This window comes from Typopeltis vanoorti, chromosome 16, assembly GCF_054136105.1.
Source record: "Typopeltis vanoorti isolate ZY-2024b chromosome 16, IOZ_Tvanoo_1.0, whole genome shotgun sequence".
NCBI lineage: Eukaryota > Metazoa > Arthropoda > Arachnida > Uropygi > Thelyphonidae > Typopeltis > Typopeltis vanoorti.
The window spans coordinates 114,581,991-114,606,675 of NC_143564.1; the positions used below are offsets into that span (position 1 = coordinate 114,581,991).

Sequence of the window (24,685 nt, forward strand, 5' to 3'; positions counted from 1 at the left end):
TAAAAATGCTGTGGATCTGCCAAATAAAAATGGCAACCATTTCTTCCATCTAAATGCTAGGTTAACCAGTAACTCACTTTCATCAAAATTCAAAATTATGCAACTTCCGTTTAATTTTTAATTTAATGATTTCGTATGAAATGACCATTTATCAAAAATGTAACTTATTGAAAACTGTATCACAGCATTATTTTGGGGATGGATATAACATTTTTTCAATCTACATATTTATCCATAAATTATCTTTTCGCATGATGATTAATACACATTAAGTTGTCAGAAACAATATGAGTCGCATATCATTCAAGGCTGCTTTAAACATGAAATGCTGTTTTATGTTAAGACTAACAGAAAATTATGAAAAATGTTTTGCATTTTCTGAAATTTTTAAGAATAATTCATTCAGTTAAATTTTAAATAAAAATCTTATGTACCTTACAGTATGGTGACATTGATCTGGAATCTGACGATGAAGAGCATCATGCAGAAATTGTATCCCAGTATCAAGTACTACGACGCCATACAGTAGGTCCTGATAATACTGACACACCAGAGACTGCAGCAAGTGAACTTTTCCCTGTTAGAGTGGGTCCACTTTATGGTCCTGCTTTGTATCCACCTGTGGCAATACCTCTGAGTGCACTTCCTCATACTAATTTACCTCAGAATTTGCCTCTTGTTGAGAATCAGCCACCACAGATTTTCAGTGTAAAGGATCAACATTTATTAAAACCACCACCTATCCTTGGAGCAAGTAAGTTTCTGAAATTACACATAATTTTAATGATTTTCCTTGAAGTGTTATTAATGCATATATATTTTTTGAGATATGGTATTATTATTTTTAAAGTATAAATTCTCCTCATGTCAATGAAAGATTAGAGCTTTTCTGACTAAAGGATTCATCTTGCTTTATCTACCTGATTTTGCTACAAAGGAGCTTCTTTCTCTCATATGCATGCATGCACATGCTATAAAATGATCTTGAAGATGAAGAAAATCACAAAGCTGATTCAACATGATAATAATATATGGTTTGAGTGAAATAACTTCAATTAAAATTTGATTTTTTATTGATGGGTTTACTTTAAGCTTAAAATAGTCATCTACATTAAGCTTTAAAAAGAAAAAAAATAGCTAGTCTTTTTAGAATGGTCTAAATAAAGCTACAAGATATCAAGTACAGCAGCAGCAGCAATAAATGTTGTAGTTCAGACTTCATTTGGGCAATTGATCAAATATGCTTCCCATTTCATAATGTAATTTTTTTTTCCCTCTCTTGTAATAGTAGTTACTGAAAGAGCTTGCATTGTAATTAAAATGTAGAAATTAATATAACATTTCAATAAGTGGGAAAATAGTTTTGAACATATAATACCATTTCATGTTATTTTGAGACTTGGTATTTTGGACAAGTGAAGGATTACCTTGGTTAAAAAAAAAAAAAAAAAAAAAATAAAAAATATATGACCAACCAAAAAGTATTTTAGCACAGCAGTTCCAGAAAATTGGAAGAAAGCCAAGTCACTACATAAATCAAGTTAAAAATTTCAGTGACTGTTCCTGAAGAATGTCCAATTTATACACCCCTCCTCATGTTATAACATAACTGATAGATTATTGTTGAACAAATTTTTATACACTGACTTTGCTTCCATTCAACCCAAAGAGACTGATTATAGAAGATCACATGGAAACTGTGATAGTCATATTTTTATATAATAATCTCATATTTGAAATACTCGCATGACATCATGTTCCACTCTGTCTAATCAGCATATGTTTCTGATGTATTCTTGTGGCATCATATTTTTTTTCCCACAAACCACTCATATATGCCAGTGAATAGATTTTTCCTTTGCTACATCATAAGAAATTATTCCTATCAGAATTAAACAAAGGACTATTTCCATTGTTATACCACTACTAAGCAGTACACAAGTATATAATGAGCTATAAAAATGAACTTGGCTATGATTACCTGCAATTAAAAAAACTCAAACTCATTTCATGTATTATACTAGTAAATAACTTATCTCCTTACCAGCAACTCAAGTCATAGCTTATAGCTAAGAGCACCAATTGCACTATCCTTGTTTGGAAGAAAGTTGTTAGTCAGAAACTAATCTTGAGATATTGTATTAGAATTAACCACTAAATTATATTAAATAGCAAAACAGTTAACTTACACAAAATTAATTTTTTTTTTAGAAGAAATATGAGATCTGATAATGTTGGAGTCTTGGCAAGTAACAGACTGACTTTCAGGAAAATTGTAGATAGGAAGTTAGTAATGATGTAAATTTTTCATGTAAAGTACATGGCAGGAATTTGATGAAGACGATGAAAATTAATTTTTTAATATTAACATTTTTATGATTTATAAGCATTGTCAATCAATACAAAAAATGTAAACATACAACTTAATATAAAAAATCAACAAATCATCATTATTACTTAGGTAACAAATAAGTTTGTTACCACTTAATAATTCCTAGACCAGAAAAGTTTAGTAAAAATACTGTTTCTTTTAAGGGAGATAAACATAGACCATCAGATCTATTCAAATTAGGATTATTATGTAATAATGCTTCACCATATGTCTGGGGAAGGAGTGTCCTAGGTTCGATTCTCGTTGGCGACATAAAGAGCTTAAGGATCTTTCTCAGCCATAGCCAAGTTAGCTAGTCTTAGATTTGGACAGCAGGGTTTTTTCCTGCCTATTTATCTGGGGTTTATCATTCCACAAGCATGCAAACTGGACCTGTGAACAACACACAGGGTACAGTTATAGGATATAGTACAGCAAGGAAGGCAACGGGAAACCATCTTGCTCATAGTCATTTCCATAGATGGTGGCATATATATAGCTGCCCCTGAACAGCTAAAAGGCTATAACCTCAACAGCTTTCTGTATAAAGACATCTATAAGAAATCTACTTGTGCATTATTGTATTCTTCCCAAGTATTCCCTGTGTTTAATGAATATAACATGAGTTCTTACCAATTTCTCCAAAATCTTAACAACTGCAGAAGAATTATAAACAGGCCTATAGTTGGATACCTCCATTTTGCCACCACCCTTATGCAGTGGTATACTTACCCTCCTTCCACTCTCTAGGAACCTGCCCCATTGCAATACTCTCATTAACAAGTATGGACCAAGTTAATGTAAGGTACAACCAAGTTAATGGCATAGCCAAGTTGATTTAAGGTACAACCAAGTTAATGGCACTCAGTTCCATAGCACATTCCCTTAAAGCACATGGTGAAATTCCATCTAGTCCTCCTGCCTTATTGACATTTAGGTACTCAGTATTTGGAATACATCCTCTTCATTCACTTCTAATACTTCACCACTCATTATCCTTCTAAAAATAAAGCCTGTAATGCCAGGATGGAACACTCTAATAATGTGATCATTAAATAGCTCGACTATGTCATCTGCTTTGGTCAACTGATTCCCATCTCCATCCTGCAAGATAATCTGTCCACTATCATTTTTCCTCCTGCCCATCACATAGCAGAAAAATTACTTGGGATTCTCCTTGGATTGCACTCCCTCTCATATTCTAATTTCCCTCTCATTTTAATTCTAATTAAATTCCCTCTCAGTTTCCCTCTCATATTCTAATTTTTCTCTCCTTACAATACTAGTCACTTTCCTATCCTGAGCCTTATATTCTTCATGCAACTGTTCTCCACCTCTCTCTCTCTCTCTCTCTCTTTATATATTGCCTTCCATAATCTCTTTATCTTCTGCAATTCCCCTTTTATTCCTTTTGTCATCCATTTGACTCCAAATTGTTTTATCATCTTCACTCAAGGTATGTAGTCTGTCATTGCTGTCAGCAATTTTTTCTTTCTTAAGTATTCCTTTAGAAACCATGCTTCCTTTAAATTCTCTCTCTCATCCATTGTACTACTGCAAGCTGGTTTCTAAGTTTATGATAGTCCCTTCCTTATAATTCCACATAGGTTCCTTCTGTTTTGATACCTCCTCATGCCTATTCATTCTCCAAGGTGAGAGTGACCATGTAGAATGGTCACTCTCACCATCGGGATAAGTATGCCATCTCAGTCACAATCAGATCCTCTAATGTTGTGACTAAATCCAGAACTCTTGATCCTCATGTTCCCTGAACTACATGCTGCCTAAGAAAATTTTCCCTCTAGAAATCCAAAAAATTCAGTTCTCTTATTACTGCATGCTGTCTCCTCTGCACAGTTCATGTTGCTATAGTTGAATGCCCCCCCCCCCCCCCCATAACGATCACTAGCTTTGCACTTGACAAACTAATTTGCATAAACATTTCTTACTCATCACCATCTATTCTCCACCCCAAGAGCACACAATTCATGTCTTATCATGAGTAGCACTCCACCACCACATTTACCTTCCCTATCCTGCCAAAATATGCTATACTTAGATTTTTATCCCTGTTAGTTAACTGAGAAGGATGTTCTAAGTTTCACTGATACCAACAACCTTTGGAGAGACTGAGTCAATAAATACCACAAACTCGTTCCCTTTATTCCTAATGATCCTAGCATTTGTATACAGAAAAACCACTGTATTGCCAACCTTCTTATATCCATTTTACTCCCCTCGCACCCTACCTGGCTCTGTAATACAGTGTACACCCTCATTTCTCAAACCACTATCCCACAAGGTCATCCCTGCAACATTCCACCTGTGCAGTTCTAGTTTCCCTGTCCTGATGCACTCACTTGTCCAGAAAACAACAATCTTTCCAAACACCTACACACTTCTGCATTCAAATGCAATCCATCTCTTGCATAAAGCTCCCTTCTGTCCTCACACATGCTCTGTGCACCCACATGTTCCAGAACTATTGAATGCTTTATTGATAAGTCTTAGCAAAACTAAGAATTAACTAAGAAAAACTAAGACTTAATATATTGTAACACTTGATGTAGTAAGGCATCTGTAGAAGAAATTATGTTTTTGTTTTTGATGGCCCTATATGATACATATGTTTTGATATCTTTATGATTTGAAATGCTTCTTCATCTCAGCTAGAACATTTTGTGTCCAAGATTAATGTAGTTCATTCTAAAATACACATTAGAAATAAAGAAAATAATCAGTTAGCTTTCTTTTTTTTAAGATTTACTGATTCTTCATCAGCCAAATGGAGGTTTTCAGTTATCTGTATTTCAGAAGAAAACATATACAGGTTGCTACATCTATGCATAGTCCCACCATCTAAACCTGTCAGGAAAAGGGGGGTTTCATAATGCCTCTTAAGCTCACTAGCTGAAATCTTATCTGGAAAATTTAGTAGGGAATTCCTATGTAAATCTTAGTTTTATTTTTAAAAAAAGATTTTTTTTTTATAGTGCCACTTCATACATAGATGTATGAAGTGGCACTATAAAAAGTTGGACTTGTTTTCCATTGATGGTGCCTGCCTTTGGTTCTTCTGTCAATCAAGTTTGTTTCAGTAGTTGACTTTTTGCTGTTTTTCCCTAGTTCCTTATGAAAACAGTGCAGGTGTTGATTAACTGGGTGATGCTTCAGCTGGAATGCAGTTTCGTCATGTTGCCATCATGCTTGTTTCTAGTTTAAGCCACAATGAATATAGTTTTGTTGGCTAAATCCCAAATTGTCAGCCCATACTTTTTTTTTTTTTTTTTTTTTTTCATATCCATTGGATATTAGGTCAGAAACCTGAGTCAATTTTCTGCATTCCTCAAAGACTATGTGGAAGTCTCTTTCTTGTTATCTATGTTTTGCCCTTAAGTGACCCCATTGAGAAAGTTATCAGTTAATTTCTTCATCACCTAGAGATTCACCAGTATAGATTCCACTTTTGGTCACATGCCATAGAAAAGGGTGAAGAGATACTGCTGAACTTGACATTTCCAATACATTTAGTATGATTTGACATAGAGGACTGTTAAACAAACTGTAATCTTATAGTCTACTTTCCATCCTTACAAACTGGGTTACAGTTTTTTATCTCTCTCTAGTCTTGTACTGTGTAATTATGAATGGTGTCCTCTGTTCAATCAGTTCAGGTTTTCCTCATAATTCTGTTATCACTTACCTTCTTCCTTTCCTCATATGCATAAATGACCTCTCACATCTCAAATCTATCCAAGTTTTGCTGATGATAGGACACTCAATACTTCCTATTTATGTAAATAACTAGTAGTGCTCAGATATTTTCAGCTTCAGAATCTTCTTCAGTGAAGTGATGATAACCTATTCTTGTCTTTCTCAATGCAAATTTCTCAAATAAAAAAAAATTTTTTAATTTTTCATCAAAAAAAAAAAAAAGATTCACTTTCCTTTACCTTTTGATAATACCACAGAAGACTGCCTTCTTGAGCTGCATTTTCTCTTCTTTCCTGGCACAAGCACAAACATTTATAGCTTTCTTATTCTCCAAATAACTGGGTGGATCCTCTTCTCAGCAAGACATAATTTTCACTATAAAAAGATTTGTTGAATAGCAGCACCTACTCTAGATCCTCTCAATACACTTGATGCTTTCCAAAATAAGGGCATTTCAGCCAGTCGATAATACTTCTTTCACAGGTATGAGATAAAAGCATAAGTCATAGATAGTCTGTTTCTGCTTTGTGCCTTTTCTCTAGTCACTTCCATGGGCATGCTCCACAGAACTGGTATCCACGTTCCCCCTATTTCTGCTAAGCTTACAGTAAGAGGAGCAGCTGCTGTCCAGCATCCTTTGATAGTTCACCTGCTGAACCACTGAATCTATTTCTTCCACTCCTCATTCATTCTATCTGCATATTCCAAAATAGCATTTTCTATAAAATATTCCTAAGGAATCCAGTATCCAGCTGTTTAAAAAAATATATATTAATGGATCCTTCTTTAAACTAGACATTGTGGGATGTCTAGTTAAAAGAAAAGTTTATGAATGTAGGGCAGGTTCGATAATATCAACTGATATAAGTTTAGTTGGTAAACAGAAATTAATATAATGATATAGTATTGGTAACATATATATTCATATTTATTATAAATTTAGTAGCTAAGGATGGTTAATGAGTAATTAGCATACTGTTGAATATGTTGCCATTTTTGTCATTCCTGTTTATTAATTTTCATTGATTATTGTTAAATTTTTAATGACACTGAATATAAACATTTATGTGGACTCCTTCACAGGTCAAAACGTGAGCTCGAGCAACTGGAGAAACGATTGGCAAGTGGTAAGGAAGGAAAGATGGAGCATGAAAGAAAGAGTGATTGAGAAAAGCATAAAAGTGCGAAAGACTGGAAGAAAAGAGGTGATACGTATTGTATTGGGATTCAGTGATAAGAGGTGTACTTAATGAGAAAGTGAAAAAAGCGTGTTTTCCAGGTGCAAAAATAAAGGATGTTAGTGATGCTGTAAGTATGCAGAAGAATGGAGCAAACGAGTTGATTGTATTGACTGGCACAAATGATTTGAAAGGTGAAAAATATGCAATGAGAGAAGATAAGAAAGAGTTGTTAGCGGAAGCAAAAATGAAGAGCAAGAAACTAAAGATTGTGAGTCTACTTCCTTGATATGAAAGGACAGAACTGAGAACAAGGGCCATGATTGCCAGTGAGTCAATGAGAAGATTGTGCAGGAGGAATGGTGTGCAGTTTATTGTTGCATGGAGTGAGTTTATGGACTGCATTTGAATGGTTTTGGAGTTAGATATTTGGAGAAAGTGTTTAGTGAGAGTGTGGTAATGCAAAACCAGGGAAACTAGAGATATTAAGGAGGATGAAATCTAGCATGTGTCTGGCCATCCCTGTGATAAATGAACATGTACAGTAATGATTACATAATATCGAACAGGATTTCACAGGTCTCCAATTTAAATGGGTTGGTAATGACATTACACAAGGGTATCTATGGGTACAAAGGGATATTAAATGCATGTACACAAATGCAAGTAGTATCAGGATTAAGGGTAATGAGATTTTGGCATTGATATGCTCAACTTGGCCAAAAATTATAGGCATCACTGAGACCTTGTTGACTGAAAATGATATAGTTACAGGGATAGAATGTAAGGGGTATTGTATTTTCAGGGAGGATAGAAGGAACAGAGCAGGAGGTGGGGTATTGCCGATGATAGCTGCAGAATTACAACCAGCAAAATTAGAAGTTAAACAGGATATTAGGTCTGAGGCAGATGGTTCATTCATTGGAGGCTCTCTGAGATAGAGGCAAATAAGATGAAATACATTGTTGGGTGGTGCTATAGACGAGGAGGTCCACAGGAAGATGTAGATGTCATGTATCGGCAAAAGAGCACAATGAGTGTGAATGAACAATTGTTATGGGAAACTAACTATGGGGACATAGCAAGATAGAAGTGGGATTTATACAGTTGCTAAGGGATAATTACATGAAACAGCATGTTATAGAGGTGACAAGGGATTTGAGGGGGGGGGATTGGATCTGATAATAGCTTCAGATGTATCCATAACTAAGGTAGACACTCTGCCTCCAATTGGGGCGAGAGTGACCATGCTGTCTTGTTCTGGGAAGTGGCCATACACATGGAGTTCTCTGTCAAGAAGGGGTTTATGTTCAATTATAAGGCTGGTGATTATGAGAGACTCAATAGTCATCTTGGAACAGTGCCATGGCTTGAGAAGCTACAAGAAAAGAATGTCAGTAATGCATGGCAAGTGGTCAGAGATTGCTTGAGGGTAGCAGTATCAGACTGAATACCCAAGGTCAGGAGAATAACAAGTTTGAATTAAGTGGATGAGTAGGGATATTAAAGCAAGATCTGCAAAAAAAAGAAAACATTGTGGAGGAAATATAAAGAAAAAAGTGATCAGCATACTCATGAGCAGTACAGAGTGCAAGCAAGAAGGATGACTAATATGGTAAGGAAGGCCAAAGTAAATCCAAAAGAGTTTTTTCATTATGTAGCAATTAAGAGGAAAGATGACTATGTAGATGACTTCAAACAATGCTCATGGTAGGAAGGTGACTGAACCATAAGAAATAGTTGATTGCTGAGTGATCATTCAGCAAAGGTGTATCATCCAGGTGGTGATTTTACAGAAATGCATATCAACATTGAGGTGTTCAGTGTATTAAAAAATATGAATATGAACACAGCAGTGGGACTGGATGGCATATCATCCCATGTACTACGTGAATGTGCAAGTGAGTTGGCATTGCCTCTGACGAAGTTGTGCAAATGTAAGTCTCATCTCTGACAGGGTTCCGAAGGAATGGAAAGAAGGTAAGATATTGCATAAAGGTGGCCTCAAGACAGAGGTAACAAACTACAGACCAATTAATATATTGGGAGTGGCTGTTCAAGTATTGGAAAAGTTGGTGAAAGTTGAAATACAACAGTAGATGGATAGGAATGCAATACTCTGTAGTGGGCAGCATAGCTTTGTAAAGGTTAGGTCCTGTCTTAGTAACTTATTCACATTTTATAATAAGGTGACAGCAGAATTGGATAAAGGTAATGGCTACACCATGATACTGCTTGACTTTGCCAAGGCATTTGACAGAATACCACATGGAAAACTATTACAAAAACTGGAGAGGATGGGAATGGATGTGAGGCTAGTAGCACGGATAGGGGGATGGCTGATGGACAGACACCAGAGAGTAATATATGGTGGAGTGGAGTCTAGGAGAATGTTGGTGACTAGGGCCACTACTCTTTAATTTGTATATCAGTGACATAGGGAAAGATTTAAGAGGGGATATTCAGTTGTTTGCTGATGATGCAAAACTGGGAAGAACAATAGTTGATAAAGGTGATGTAGTATCCTTCAGAATGATTTAAATAAATTGGCATTGTGGGCAAAGGATAATGATTATCAGTTCATGTAAGGTTATGCACTTTGGGTTGAAAAGGTTGCATATGGTGTATCATATTAATGGTATTAGTTTGCAGGAAATTGATGAGGCTAGGGACTTGGGGATAATGTTGGACAAAGAGTTAAAGTTCAGAGGGCATATTGCAAAAGTTGGTTAAATAGCTCAATGAATTACTTGGATGTTGAAAAACATGCTAACAATTAAAAATAAGGAAGTTATTATCCCTCTTTGTAAGGCTATGATTCGGCCACATGTTGACCACTGCACACAAATTTGGTCACCAGGAGGTGGTTGAAAAGATTCAGAGATGAGCGACCAAGATGGTGACAGGTCTGTGGAATACGCCCTACAAGGATAGGTGAAGGTTTGTGGGTTACAAAGTTTAGTTGATAGCTGGAAAAGAGGGGACATAATAGAAACTTTTAAGATATTAAGGGGATTTTATAAAATTGATGCACATGAAATTTTTCAATATATGACAAATAGTCAGAGCACTAGGGGCCATCCATGGAATTCGTGCAAGAGTGTGGTTAGTAGAAGTGTGCGGACCAAATTTTTTTCGTGTAGAGTGGTTAGTGAGTTGAATGGATTGCCAGAGTTGGTTGTGAGTTCCCTGATGGTGAATAGATTAAAAAAAAATAGGATTTGTGTGTATATATGGTTGATTTGGGTCTCCTGTGATGAGTCTCCGGACTCCGTGGAGATGCCGTTAATAATAAATATAGTGATAAGTGATTAGTTTAAAATGCAAGTATACATTTATACTGTTGATCATACTGATGGTTTTGCTAAGTAATTTATTAATTCTATTAATGCTGATTATTCACACTTAACATCAGTATACTGATTGTGTAATTGTTAGATTAGTATATTCATCACTGTTGAATGTCTTTAATATAATGAAAAAATTGATTTTAATTAGAATTAATTTTAATTAATTAAAAAAAGAGGTGATATGGTATGGTGACGCAATCTTAAAATGTGCACTTACCGAGGGAATCACCACTTCTAGTTTCCTGGAGGCGAAAATTAAAAATATGACAAATGTAATTGAAAAGCAGAAAAGAAAAGTAAAAGAGATGGTAGTTCTGGTAGGTACTAATAATATAAGTAGTGACAAATAATGTATGAGAGAAAATATGAAAGGTCTGTTGAAAGAAGTGAGGAAGAAATGTGAGTAAAAATTGTAGGATTGCTACCCAGATATGATAGTACTGAGCTAAGAAGGAGTTTTATGATAGCAAATGATTTCACACACTGGCTGTGTAGAAGAAATGGATGCGAATTTTTAGATATGTGGAGTGTGTTTGATGGCAGAAAAGAAGGATGGCCTGCACTTTAATTCATTTAGCATCAGGAGCATGGAAAAATTACTTCTTGATATGAGACCTGATGCAGAGAGTCAAGGAAACTAAATCATCAAGGGAGGAATGGGAAAATGTGTATGAAAGTTCAGTTATGGTATGCAAACGTGATAAAGATGCAAATGTCTTCGAAAATGGTTATATATGTGATGAAGGGGTTGGAAAATAATGCTTTCGATTTGGACCTTTTAAGAATGTCTGGGGAGGAAAAAGAGAAAATTCTAGAACAAGATGAAATAAATTGCATATCTAATTATAAGATTAGGCTAGGTGGTAATTTATTATGTCTATGCACAAATGCCAGGAGCATTGGAAATAAAGCATATCTAATTATAAGAATAGGCTAGCGAGTGGACAGACTTATGTGTTTGTCATACATGTTGTTTATTTCTTAACGGTATATATTAGAACACAGAAAAATAAATAAATAATTAATTGATTAACTTATTGCTGATATTTCGCTGGTGATATAACCAGCATCTTCAGAGCACAAAACACAGTTTGTCACAATACACGAGACTATGACTACATGGTGTAATCAACGGACTAGTTAAACAAAATTGTAGCAGCAACACAAAGACTAGAGTCCTGATTTTGGCACCTTCTAAAAAAAAAATAAATAAATAAATAAAAATTGCAGCTATCACATAAGACTAGACTCCTAAATAGAGAAAAAACCGGTACTAGGTTTTTCTTAAGATGGACTGTCTCCCAGATTTTAGGCAAATTTATACAGCCATATTTGTTGAGATTTGGAGTGTGTTTCAGGGCTTCTGTTGCCTCTAAGAACAATCTCTCTGACTTGTAAGAGCTTCTGTGCAGTACTTTTGTGTTCTTCCAGTTGATCCTGTGTGCAGGGGTATCCAGAGCATGGTCTGCTAGGCCCGACTTGCCATAGTGATAATGCCGGACGTATCCTTTGTGTTCGCTGATGCGGATGTTCACAGTTCTTCCTGTTTGACCGTAGTAGGCTTGATTACATGAGCAGGGTACTTCGTAGACTCCTGGATGTGCTAGAGGGGGAATGCTGTCCTTGGGTGTGCAGATAAGGGTTGCTAATTTGCCACACGGTCTGAATGTGGTGCATAGCTCATGTTTATTAAGAATTCTTGCAATCTTTTCAGATGTGCCTTTAATGTATGGGATGGTGACTGCTTTGTTGTAGTTCTCTGTGGTGGATAGTGGGGGGGGGGTTCTTAGGGGCATTTAGTATTTTGTTTATCTTGTGGGGATTATAGCCATTGGCCAAGAAGGTGTGGTGTAAGTGAGCCAGTTCAGCAGCAAGAGCATTGTCATTGGAACAGATTGCTCTCGCTCTGTGGGTTAGCGTTTTTAAAATGCCATATTGTCGAGAAGGGTGATGGTGTGATTGTTTGTGTAAATATCTCCCTGTATATGTATGTTTTCTAAAAACTGAAAATGATAAGGAACCATCTGGAAGACGTGCGATAAGTGTATCCAGGAAGGGCAGACAGTTATTAGCTTCCAGTTCCATTGTAAAGTGGATTTTTGGATGTTGGCTGTTTAAATGCGCTAAGAATGTTTCCAATGCCGGCAAAGGTTGGTCGATTGATAGAGCCTCTGCTACTAATGGCTCAGTTAAGTAAGTTTGAGCGCGGTTAGTAGTTGGAAGGAGACCAATCGTTCGATGCTGTTGGCACACTCTCCCTCGATGAGTCTTTGGACTCCCTGGAGGTGTCAAATCATAATAATAATATTACCGTTAAGAAATAAACAACAAGAATAGGCTAGGTTGTAATTTATTATGTCTATACACAAATGCCAGCAGCATTAGAAATAAAGTTGCTTTATTGAATACGATGTGGCCTAAGATTGTTGGCATTAGTGAAACCTGGCTATCAGAATCAGATATGGTAACTGGGATTGTGTGTAATGGGTACACTATTTTTAGGAATGATAGGAGAGGAGGAGTACTACTACTAATGATATCAGATGACTTAAGTCCAGTTTGGATAGAAACACAAGAAAACAATGGTGGTAAAAATGTCCCATGTACTGGTGAGTTTGAGTCTGTCTGGTGTGGAGGTTAACAGAATGAAATATATGGTGGGGTGTGCTACAGACCTGGTGGCTCATGGGTACCAAACGAATTATCATTATTGGAGACTTTAATTTTCCAAACATTTATTGGGCAGAAGAGAAATCTCATAAGAAAGAAGAGGAATTTATTGAATCGTTGCAAGACAACTTTCTCAAGCAGCATGTGAAAGAAGGAACTCGAGGTCAAAGAGTGTTGGATTTGCTCATAGTGTCTGAAGGGGTCTCTGTTAAGAACATGGCTATTTTACAACTAGTTGGTGACAGTGATCATGTTGTGCTTTCTTGGGAAGTATCTAATTGTGTTGATGCTCTGATTAAAACAGGTTACATGCTGAACTACAAAGCTGGAAATTATGATCAACTTAGGAGAACTATCTTTGGTCCTATAGTATCAGTTACTGAATGGGAAAAATGTCAGCAATGTGTGGGAATCTTTGAAAAAATGCTTAAATGAGGTGGTATCTGAATCTATCCCTAGTGTTCAAAGAATAAACAGGTTGGGAGTGAAATGGATGTGTGGCCTTATTAAGCAAGAGATCTATAGGAAGAAGATGATGATGTGGAAAGAAAATCGTGAGAATAAGAATGAGAGGAGTTCTGAAATATATAAAGCTCAAGCCAGAAATGTAACAAGTATTGTGTGGAAAGCTAAATCAGAGTATGAAAAAAAATTGGCCATGCAAGCTAAAGGCAATCCAAAAGAATTTTATCGTTATGCCGCAAGCAAAAGAAAGAATGAATGAATGTGAAAGAATAACTTTGTTGAACGCAGATGGTACTTGAGTGTTGGAAGCTAATGAAATTGTTCAGTTAATAAGTGCTCACTTTGCTAAAATATATCAACCAGGTGTATGTAACATGGTGTACGATGCTACTGCTACATTGTATGAAGAGTTAAAGGTTCATGAAAATGAGGTTGAAGAGCTGTTGCATAACCTGGATAAGAATTTGTCTATAGGGAGGGACAGATGGAATATCAGCTCGTTTGCTAAAGGAATATTCAGCCAAATTGGCTAGACCTTTCACATATTTTGTATAACTTGAATCTCAGCTCAGGAATGATACCACAGGAATGAAAGGAATGTATGATAGTTCCATTGTACAAGAGTGGTGCAAAAACTGATGTGTTTAACTACTGACCTATCAGTATCTTTGGTGTGGTAGTGAAGATTTTAGAGAAGTTGGTAAGAACTCGCATACAGAAATGGGTAGACAAACAAGCTATACTCTTCAAGTAGCAACATGGGTTTACTTATCGTGTTTTTGCAACTTGCTTATATTTTATAATGTTACGGCCAAGTTGGATAAAGGGAATGGATACACTATGATGATGTGGAATTTTTCGAAGGCATTTGATAGGATACCACACGAAATGCTGTTGCATAAACTGGAGAATATGGGATTGAATATAAACTCTTGACTTGGATCAGGGGATGGTTGACAGACAGATATCAAAAAGTGGTATACAGTGGGTGTGAATCTGCCAGTTTTAAAGTGACCAGTGGTGTACCTCAGAGTTCAGTCCTTAGGCCATTATTGTTCAATCTGTACATTGACATCATGCAGAGCAATCAGGGATGCTACTAATATTCAGCACTTACAAAATGATTTGAATAAGCTGGAAATTTGGGCAAACTAAAATGGCTGTCAGTTTAATGTTAGTAAGTGTAAAGTTATTCACTTTGGCATGATTTGAGTTCCTTTAGCATATTATAATAGCTGGGTTATGCTACAAAAAACTGAGAAGGCCAGAGATCTTGGCATATTGGTGGGTAGGAATTTGATGTTCAAAGGTCACATAGCAAAAGTTGCAAATACAACTCAGAGGATAATTGCGATGCTGAATCGAACCTTGACATGTAAGGTTAAGGAAGTCATTTTGCCTATTTATAAGGCTTTGATAAGACTACACTTGGATTATTGTGCATAGATTTGGTCTCCTGGGTTCTAAGGGGATAAAGAAACTGTGGAAAGGATGTCAAGAAGGGTTACAAAGATTATAACCAGATTATGGGATTTAGATTATAAGAACAGATTGAGAATATGTGGATTGCAGATGCTGGTTAACAGGAGAAAGAGGGATGATATGATAGAGGTTTATAAACTTTTGAATAGGTGTTGTAGGGAAATTTTTCATTATATGGAAGATGTGGAGAGAACACAAGGGCATCTATGGATGTTAAATTTATTTGTAGTCAAGAAAGGGGTAAGAACTAGGTTTTTCTTACAGTGAGTGAGTGGAATAGTTTGCCTTTAGGGGTAGTGGGTCATATAGTGTGAATTTTTTTTATTTCATATCCAAACACAAGTGGTACGTAAATGGTACAACATGATTTACAACAAATTAGGATACATTACAATGAGATCAGCTTAGATTTGGTAGGTGAATTATACAAGCAAATAATAATTAAATATGAAAAAAAGGAAAATATACACAACTTATATATAATAAATATGGTCAGATGTTCCTCCAGTATCTTGCACAATCTACTGCTCTTTCTGTGTGGGATATAAGCTCCTCTTTTGTGCAAGGTGATGGAAGAAAGGGGCAAGAAAGGAGGTGTTCCATGGACTGGGTTTTCCCACACTCACAATTGTCTGGGCCGGTGAGGTAGCCCCATTTTATGAGGTTTTGTTTGCAGCATCCTGTCGTTCGCAGTCTGTTGAGGCTTTTCCAAGTATTCCGGTCCAAGTGGGCACTACGTGAAAGATGTTCGGCTATTGGAATACCAGTATTCTTTTCAGGATACAGTGCAAGCCATTGTCGAAGTCTTGTCTCTGGAAGGTTTTTAGATGGTTCAACAGTTGCCAGGAAGCTATGTCGGGATCTCAGGCTTTGGGACACTGCTGTCTGGCTGAATAGTGGGTGGCGTTCATCATTCATTTGTCTGCTTCTTTCATCAGTTGAGAATGCAGATCTTCGAATTGAAGGAGGTGCAATACCAGCCAAAATATACAAATCTTTTAGTGGTGTTGGTTTCAGGCATCCTGTAATTAAGCGGCAGCTTTCATTCAATGCTGGATCAAGTTTTTCAGCATGGTAGGATCTGGACCATACTGGGCAGGCTTATTCAGCAGAAGAATAGCAAAGGGCTAAGGCAGAAGATCTCAGTGTGTTAGGGTCTGCACCCCATTTGGAGGAGGTAAACTTCTTAGTATATTGTTTGCATTCACTTTTGCCTTTGTTTTTTCTATGCATGTTTTATATGAGAGGGTGCGATCGAGAGTCACACCGAAGTAGATTGGGTTCCAGGAATGTTCTATTTTAGAGCCTTCCCAAGAAATCTGTAGCTTCCTTATTGTTAAGGTGGAAAAGGCCAGTCTGGGTTTTCAAGGGGTTTGGTTTTAGTTGATTGCTGGTATAGTATGTGGTTAGACTATTTAAGGCAAGTGATAGAGTAGTTTCAATGGACTTGAAATTTTTTTGATTGAGTAGCTATGGCAAGGTCATCAGCATAGATAAAATTTCTAGTTCCTGGAAAGATGAGGAGATCATTGACATAGATGTTGAAAAGTAATGGTGATCACACACTTCCCTGGGGGAGGCCATATTTTTGGAGGTGCCAGTGGCCCTTTCTACCCCCCCAGGTCCACTTAAAAGCGTCGGTTTTCCAAGAGTGATTGGATCAGGAGGACAAGGCAATAGTCTCTAGTTATTCTGTATATTTTATTTCTGAATGTGAGATGGTTTATGGTATCCTGTGCTGCAGTTAGGTCTACAAAGACTGCTCCTGTGGTTAGTTTTTGCTCATAACCATTTTCTATATATTGAGTGAGGTTGAGAATTTGTGATGTGCAGGATTTGCCTGGTCTGAAGCCAGCCTGCTCAGCAATAAGATGGGGTTCGATTAGGGGTTGTAGCCTATTCAAAATTAATCGTTCATAGAGTTTAAAGAGGTTGCTGAGTAGTGATATAGGTCTGTAATTTTTTGCTTCTGTTGGAGTTTTCCCTGGTTTCAGAAAGGCCACCACCTTGGCATGCCTCCAGATAGTTGGTATCCTTTGGGTTCCGAGGCAAGTGTTGTATAGGTTTAATAACCACTCTTTAGTCCTGTTTCCAAAATGTTTAATCTGTTCATTACAGACATCATCGAGGCCTGCAGATTTTCTAGGTTTTAATAGGTTTATGGCAGTGTTGAGTTCAGTGATGGTGAAATCTGAGTTAATCATATTTTGTTCCTCACTTGGGGTTCTAAGTATCTTCTTTTTTGTGTGCTTTTTTAGGGAATTTTCCATTCAGCAGCAGCTGGTGAGCAATTTGATTAGCTGTTACCTGCGGATGCTCATATGGCTTAGTGAAATTCTTCCTAATTCTGTTGATAAAGTTCCATGCCTTTCTGCTACTTCATATCAAGGGCTTCTATTTCTTTTTTTTCATGACGAATGCCTTTCCTCTGCCAATTTGGAGCATAATTTTTCTGCTGCTTGGATAGTCTCATCTGAGAAGGGCTTGGTGTTGTAAAGTTGTAAGTAATCAGCATACTGGGCTTGTATGTCACTGGAAAGGCCTGGAATGTAGTTTGTGCAGCATCCTCAGGGGGGATGTGTTTGGTGGAGATTTTCCTCAGTATTTTTATGAATTCAGGATACTCTTAAGGGTTTGGAGAGACTTGTTCTATGGAGCAGATGAGATCTTCCATGAAACCCTTCCAATTAGTTTTTTGGAAATTAAATCGTCATCTGTAAGGGAGATGTTAAGCATAATTGCTGGGTTGAATTGACGCATTATAGTTCTATGTTGAGTATGTGGAATCGGATTTATGACCTTTTGTAACACAAATGTTGAATATTTTTGAGCTAACAAATATGAGGTCAGGGTTATAGCCTTGCTTCCATCTGCCACTGTTGAAAAAAACAGGGAGTTTTGGATTATGTATCAGGTTTAGAGAAAGGTTTTCAGCCCATTTTTCAACAAGTTCTCCATCTTCGTTGGACTTTGTGTAACCCCAGTTAACACTATGGCTGTTAAAGTCACCTCATATAACATTAGTCATGTATGCATTATTATTGAGGAGGATATCAGGGAAGGAAAAAGCTTCTTCTGGTGGTTTATAGACTGAGGTGATTGAGATATTTTTAAATGTGATTGTAATAATCTCATTGTTTCTGTTGTTCGTTGAGTCAATGCATGATGGAATCAAGTTCTCTTTTGTAAATATTGCACTACCGTATTTATTGTGGGGTATTTCTTTGAGTTTCATGTCATGGATGTAAGATCTTGCAGCACCTTCTCCTCTGTGAGTTTCTTGCAGGTAGAGTACATCGCAGTCATTATCTCTGCAAATATTTGCAATGAGATCTTGCTTGACGCTGAAGAAACCTTCAATATTAAATGATATTATTTTTAGGCCTGGCCCCAGGTTGGATCCTTTGGAGCAGAAATTTGGGAGCATTTTAATTCGATCACTTGCATTTGGTTGATAGCAGCTTTAGCTTCCCATAATGGGTACTAACAGGGTGCAGGAACGAGAACCTAGCTGCTGCGCACCCCATCTAGTGTGAATGAATTGAAGGGAACGTATGACAGGTTTGCGTGATTTATAGCCTCCCTCGATACGATAATACATCTACCTGGAGGTCTCATATAATAATAGATTGGAGGAAGGGTCGAGAGTGTTTATAACTGTCTTTGAAATTGTATCTTTGTTTATTTTTGAGATATCCTTTGCAGCGATTTTTGAAGCTGTTCATGTTAAATCTAACAAACTCTAAACTACTAGAAAAAGTAAAATAACTTATCATATTCTTTTGTTCATTTTTGCTAACTTATATATTCTAAAAGTTCTGCCTTCTTGTTAATATTGCAGTTGGAGGATTGGGCCGAAGGGCATCAGATGGTGGAGCAAACATACAATTATTTTATCAGCGTAAAGTAGCAGCTGGGCAGTCACCTAGTAAGGAAAGAATTACTACAGTAAGTATCAGTGTTTAAATATTTAACATGAGTAACTCTTTTACCATTCATTTGTGCAGTGTATTGTAATTACTGTGAAACATTTTATAGCAAAGATGACTAATAAAATAAAATAAAAATAGTACAATTTTAATAAAATTATACTTCTCCAACAGAAAATTTATTTGGAAATTAGACCATGTCTTATGTGAATTGTATATAACAAAAATTTTTTTTTTTTTTTTTTTGTGCACAGTCAAAATAATTTTAAAAATACCATTTTGACTATTTTTTTTAATACTTATAGAAATAATATATCTACCAGATGTATTATTCATGTGACACAGTTGTAACTATTACTGCATCTATGTCACTTTTGGTCCCTCATCCCCTTAATGCAGTTGTTCCCATTAAACCTCCTTCATATATTGTATATATACTAGCAGATTTCTCCAGAATTCCATGGTACAGTTGATGCATATACTAGATGTAATGTTGAATTCTGTTTTGCTACAGATTGTGAATTGAGCACTGATCAGGATGATGCTTCTCTGATTGTTGTTGAACATTTAGTGTGGCACACAATGTTTTCTCATGTTTCCTTTTTTGTGTATTGGTGAACACACTAGAAATTGACAGGTTCTTTAATTGAAACCGAATTTGTTTTAGATATATTAAAAACCAATAATTAGGAGGATCATGTATTAGGTTAATTAGTCAGATGCAGGCCATGTGAGAATGACTGGCAAATATATATATATATATATTTGTTTGCAAATTATAAGTAACTAAGCAGTTGTATACATTAGTATTTTGGTAAATTTCTATAGAGAGAGACTAATCCATTGAACTAATATTGATGAAATTATTCATCTAAGCATTTCAAGAATATGGATGGTGATGGAGTGCTAAACTAGCAGATCATCTTGTACACATTGCCGTACTTGTTATGTGTATGTATTTTATTTATATTTTGCTTTGTTTTTCTTTCTTTCTTTTTTTTAACAATGATTACTGAATGAAATTATTTTATTTTATTCAGTAATGATTTTTAGAATCATATACACTTTTCCTATCATCATCAGATTCCTGATATATACCCTTGAGGGGTGTACAGGATATGATAGTACTACATGAAAAACTTACATCATTACTAACCTACTATTTACAATTTTCCTCCAAATCAATCTGTTATCGGTCAAAACTCCAACATTATCAGATCTTATGATTCAGGCTTCTAAGGCACTTTTTATTGTATCAATCCACCTATATCTTGGTCTTCCTCTGGGTCTTTTTTCTGCCAACCTGGCAGAGAACACTTGTTTTGCTAACCTTTCCTCTTCCATTCTGTTTAAGTGACCATACCACCTGAGATTAGCTCTGCTAACATATTCCTGGATGCTAACAATATTAAGTTCTTTCCTAATATCCTCATTTTAAATATGATATTGTCACTGATGCCATCTGTTCACACCTCATCTTTCTTCGGACTCTCATATTGTGGTCTCTAGTCTTTGGTCAAGTGTTTTATTTCTAACCCAGCTCTCAGATCCATAAGTTAAAATTGGTTCAAACACTGTCTTGTATACAGCTAATTTAGTCTTTTGACTAATTTCTCTCTTATTCCATAAAAATTTATTCAGCTGACTTCCTACCATACCAGCTTTATTCATTCTGTTGTCTATTTCCGTATTTAATTTACCATTCTCACTAAAAATTGTGCCTACTTTACTTGTTTTACTTGTTCTATAGGTTCTCCATTCACAATGCAGTTGATATCTTCAATGCATCTGTCTATTTTCATTGCCTTTGTCTTGTTAGTGCTGACCTTCATACCAAATCTATTACAACGGTTATTCAATTTAATCAGGGAATCTTGCAGATTTGTACTGGATTTATTTAGAAGTATCACATCATCTGCATAAAATAAATAGCTGAGATTAACATCTTGAATTTTGATATCACGTTTAATACCACTTTCCTTCATAATGTGATCCATATACATAATAAATAATAAATAAAACCGTCTTCCTGTACTTCCTTCAATTCTAACTGCTGTTTTACAACTCAAATAAAGATTAAGTATTTGCTTATATAATGCTCCATTGACAGTATGCAACTGTAGCATTTTGAATAGCTTTTCTCTTGGCATATGCCTTTTCCAGATATACAAAACTTAAATAGAGAACATATTCCTGGATGCTAACAATATTAAGTTCTTTCCTAATATCCTCATTTTAAATATGATATTGTCACTGATGCCATCTGTTCACACCTCATCTTTCTTCGGACTCTCATATTGTGGTCTCTAGTCTTTGGTCAAGTGTTTTATTTCTAACCCAGCTCTCAGATCCATAAGTTAAAATTGGTTCAAACACTGTCTTGTATACAGCTAATTTAGTCTTTTGACTAATTTCTCTCTTATTCCATAAAAATTTATTCAGCTGACTTCCTACCATACCAGCTTTATTCATTCTGTTGTCTATTTCCGTATTTAATTTACCATTCTCACTAAAAATTGTGCCTACTTTACTTGTTTTACTTGTTCTATAGGTTCTCCATTCACAATGCAGTTGATATCTTCAATGCATCTGTCTATTTTCATTGCCTTTGTCTTGTTAGTGCTGACCTTCATACCAAATCTATTACAACGGTTATTCAATTTAATCAGGGAATCTTGCAGATTTGTACTGGATTTATTTAGAAGTATCACATCATCTGCATAAAATAAATAGCTGAGATTAACATCTTGAATTTTGATATCACGTTTAATACCACTTTCCTTCATAATGTGATCCATATACATAATAAATAATAAATAAAACCGTCTTCCTGTACTTCCTTCAATTCTAACTGCTGTTTTACAACTCAAATAAAGATTAAGTATTTGCTTATATAATGCTCCATTGACAGTATGCAACTGTAGCATTTTGAATAGCTTTTCTCTTGGCATATGCCTTTTCCAGATATACAAAACTTAAATAGAGATCTTTGTTATATTCCCACGATTTCTTAACTAGATCCTGACAGCCTCTATTTGGATTTAATAAAGCTTGTTCTTCACCGAGCTTCCCTTCAACAATCCTTCTCAACTGTTTCTGAAGTATACTTGAATAAATCTTACTAGGAACATTCAGTAGGTAAATACCTCTGTAATTCTCACATTCAGTTTTATTTCCCTTTTTATGTATGGATACTATGAGAGCTGTACTCCAATCATCTGGTATTAATCCCTCTGTCCAGGCTTTCTGAACTAGGCAGTGCAGCCACTGTAAGACTTTTATACCTCCATACTAGCACATTTCTATTTGAATATCATCTACTCTTGCTGCCTTTCCACATTTCAGGATGTGAATACATATCCATTATGTATGCAATCAGGATATGTATTCCTGATTGCATACCCAGACCAGTTTCGACCTTTACTGAGTCTGGCTCCCACTGATGACTCCTCAGTAAAGGTCGAAACTCAAAACCTCTGTAGCATAATTGTAAGAATAAACGAGACATTGCAGCCTTCAACTGGAAAGTACCTGAGTTTGATTCTGTTTGTAGCGAGAGGAATTTTCATGTGAGCTTTTTCAGTTAAAGATGAGTTTAGTAAAAGGTTCTTGGGTTATTTTTTCTTGGAAACTTTTTTTTTTCATCCCAAATACAGGCAAATCAGCTAAAGAACACATGCAATTAACGAATAAAAATACTGTTAGTGGGCACAACAGTACTTTTATTGTTAGATGACAGTGTGTAGATGGTGGATATTGATAGTAATGTAGTGGAGATGGAGGATTAAGTAGGGTGACAATGGATTGTGTGGAGTGTCTGTCCACATTGAGTCCTTGTATTCCTTTAGGCTTTTAAAATTTCTATAGTTATAAAATTCTTTTGCCAATAGCTCTGCATTCTTGATTTTTATGATACATTATGGGTTAGTGAAGTGCAAAATAAAGCCTCTCCTAACCAAATGTCAACACTCACCTGCACGTGGTATAGCCTGCTTTAACAAATAAGAATATAATGACTGAATCTCATTGGAATAACTGATCCACCATTCAGAGGAAATACTGAGTGTGTGTATATATATATATAGATATATACTGTATATGTCCAGTTTGAGGGAATCAGACAGCACTAGTGTTATCACACTTGCTCTGTTATGGCTAGTAACCAAATCAGAATCAGAGGACTTACCTATTACTCATAAGTCTCACATAAGTAGAAACTGGATGGAAAAATTTGAAATTAACCCTGAACTGAAAAAGGATAGGATACCCAAAATCAAAAAAAGCGATCAAAAGGAGCCTTGAAATTAGGCAAAAAGAACATATAGTCGTCAATAATAACAGAGAAGAAAAATCGGGGTTAGCTTTTCATTTCTCAAGAACAAACCATACCATAGAGTGGGATAGAAGTACAATTCCTTACATGGAGGAGGACTTCCACTCCCAAATTTTTAAGGAAGCCACAACAGTTGCCTGTTGTATACAAAACCTTAACAGGAACCAAGGACTAATCTTGCCCGTGATCTGGAAGACCCTTATTAGATCTCTCAACTCGCCAGAACTGAATTATAGTGCCAACTATAGAACGTTCCTAAATAACAACAAGTGATATCATGCATGCTCTATGCATGTATTGTACACACTCTGTTCTTTGTTTAATATAATTGGAATCTGTTGATTATAGTTTGTAACAGTTTTTTATTTTTTAGTGCCTTACATCAGTTATGTACCCTGAAGATGCCAACAGCCTTAGTTGGTGAAACTAGTTGGTATAACATAGTTGTTTTTTATTATATGCACTTCATCAATATAATCCCATTAAAAGTCATTCCAGAGCTTTTTTGGTCAATAAAATTAAACGTTTTTTAACATCAAAAGTTTAGTGTGAAACATTAGAAGACTAGCAGATGAAGAATTGGAGAAAATACTGAAGCAGTAATATATAAAAATAGCTGCCATAACAGAAACGAAAAAAAAGCAAAAATGAATTACGGACCTAAATTATTGTATTCAGATATACAGTTGGATAAGAAGAGCAAAAGGAAGAACCATACTAATGATATCTGAAAGTTGAAAAATAAAATTTTTAGTTTGTAAATATTGGAATAAAAGAATAATAGAAGCAAGAATAAAAAAAAACAAAAAAGGAAATATGACAATATTCAGTATTTATTTGTCTGAATAGGAAATAAGAGGAAACAAACCAACCTAATAACATATGTCAGAATTTACAGAAGCTTAAATTTAGATACAGATCATTATGCAGTTAATAGAAACAGCAGTGCTGCCAAAATGACCAAAGATGAAAACAAATAGTGTATTTAAATTAAAATTGTCACTGTACCAAAGTAATTAGATGTGAGGTTACTAGAAACAGTAGCCTTAAGAATAAAGAAAGCAGCTCCTTCCCCACACTTCCAGACTGTTACTGGCTGCCTTCTTTATTATGTTGCAAATGTTCCTCCGCTCTTTTTCACTGTTTTTATTTCTAAGGAAAATGGGCATCAGAAATTGAAACAAACATAGAAA

The 24,685-nt window shown here is 35.7% G+C and overlaps 1 protein-coding gene across 3 annotated transcripts in view; it reads left to right on the forward strand.

Annotated features, from left to right (window-relative positions):
• The window catches only part of Sik3 (Salt-inducible kinase 3), a 328,804-nt gene that overhangs the window by 227,182 nt on the left and 76,937 nt on the right, over positions 1–24,685 (forward strand). For all 3 annotated transcript variants that reach the window (XM_090406156.1, XM_090406154.1, XM_090406155.1), the window contains exons 10-11: positions 442–754; positions 19,072–19,178. In XM_090406156.1, the coding sequence (XP_090262282.1) occupies positions 442–754; positions 19,072–19,178 (420 nt within the window). The remainder of the gene's footprint in view (positions 1–441; positions 755–19,071; positions 19,179–24,685) is intronic.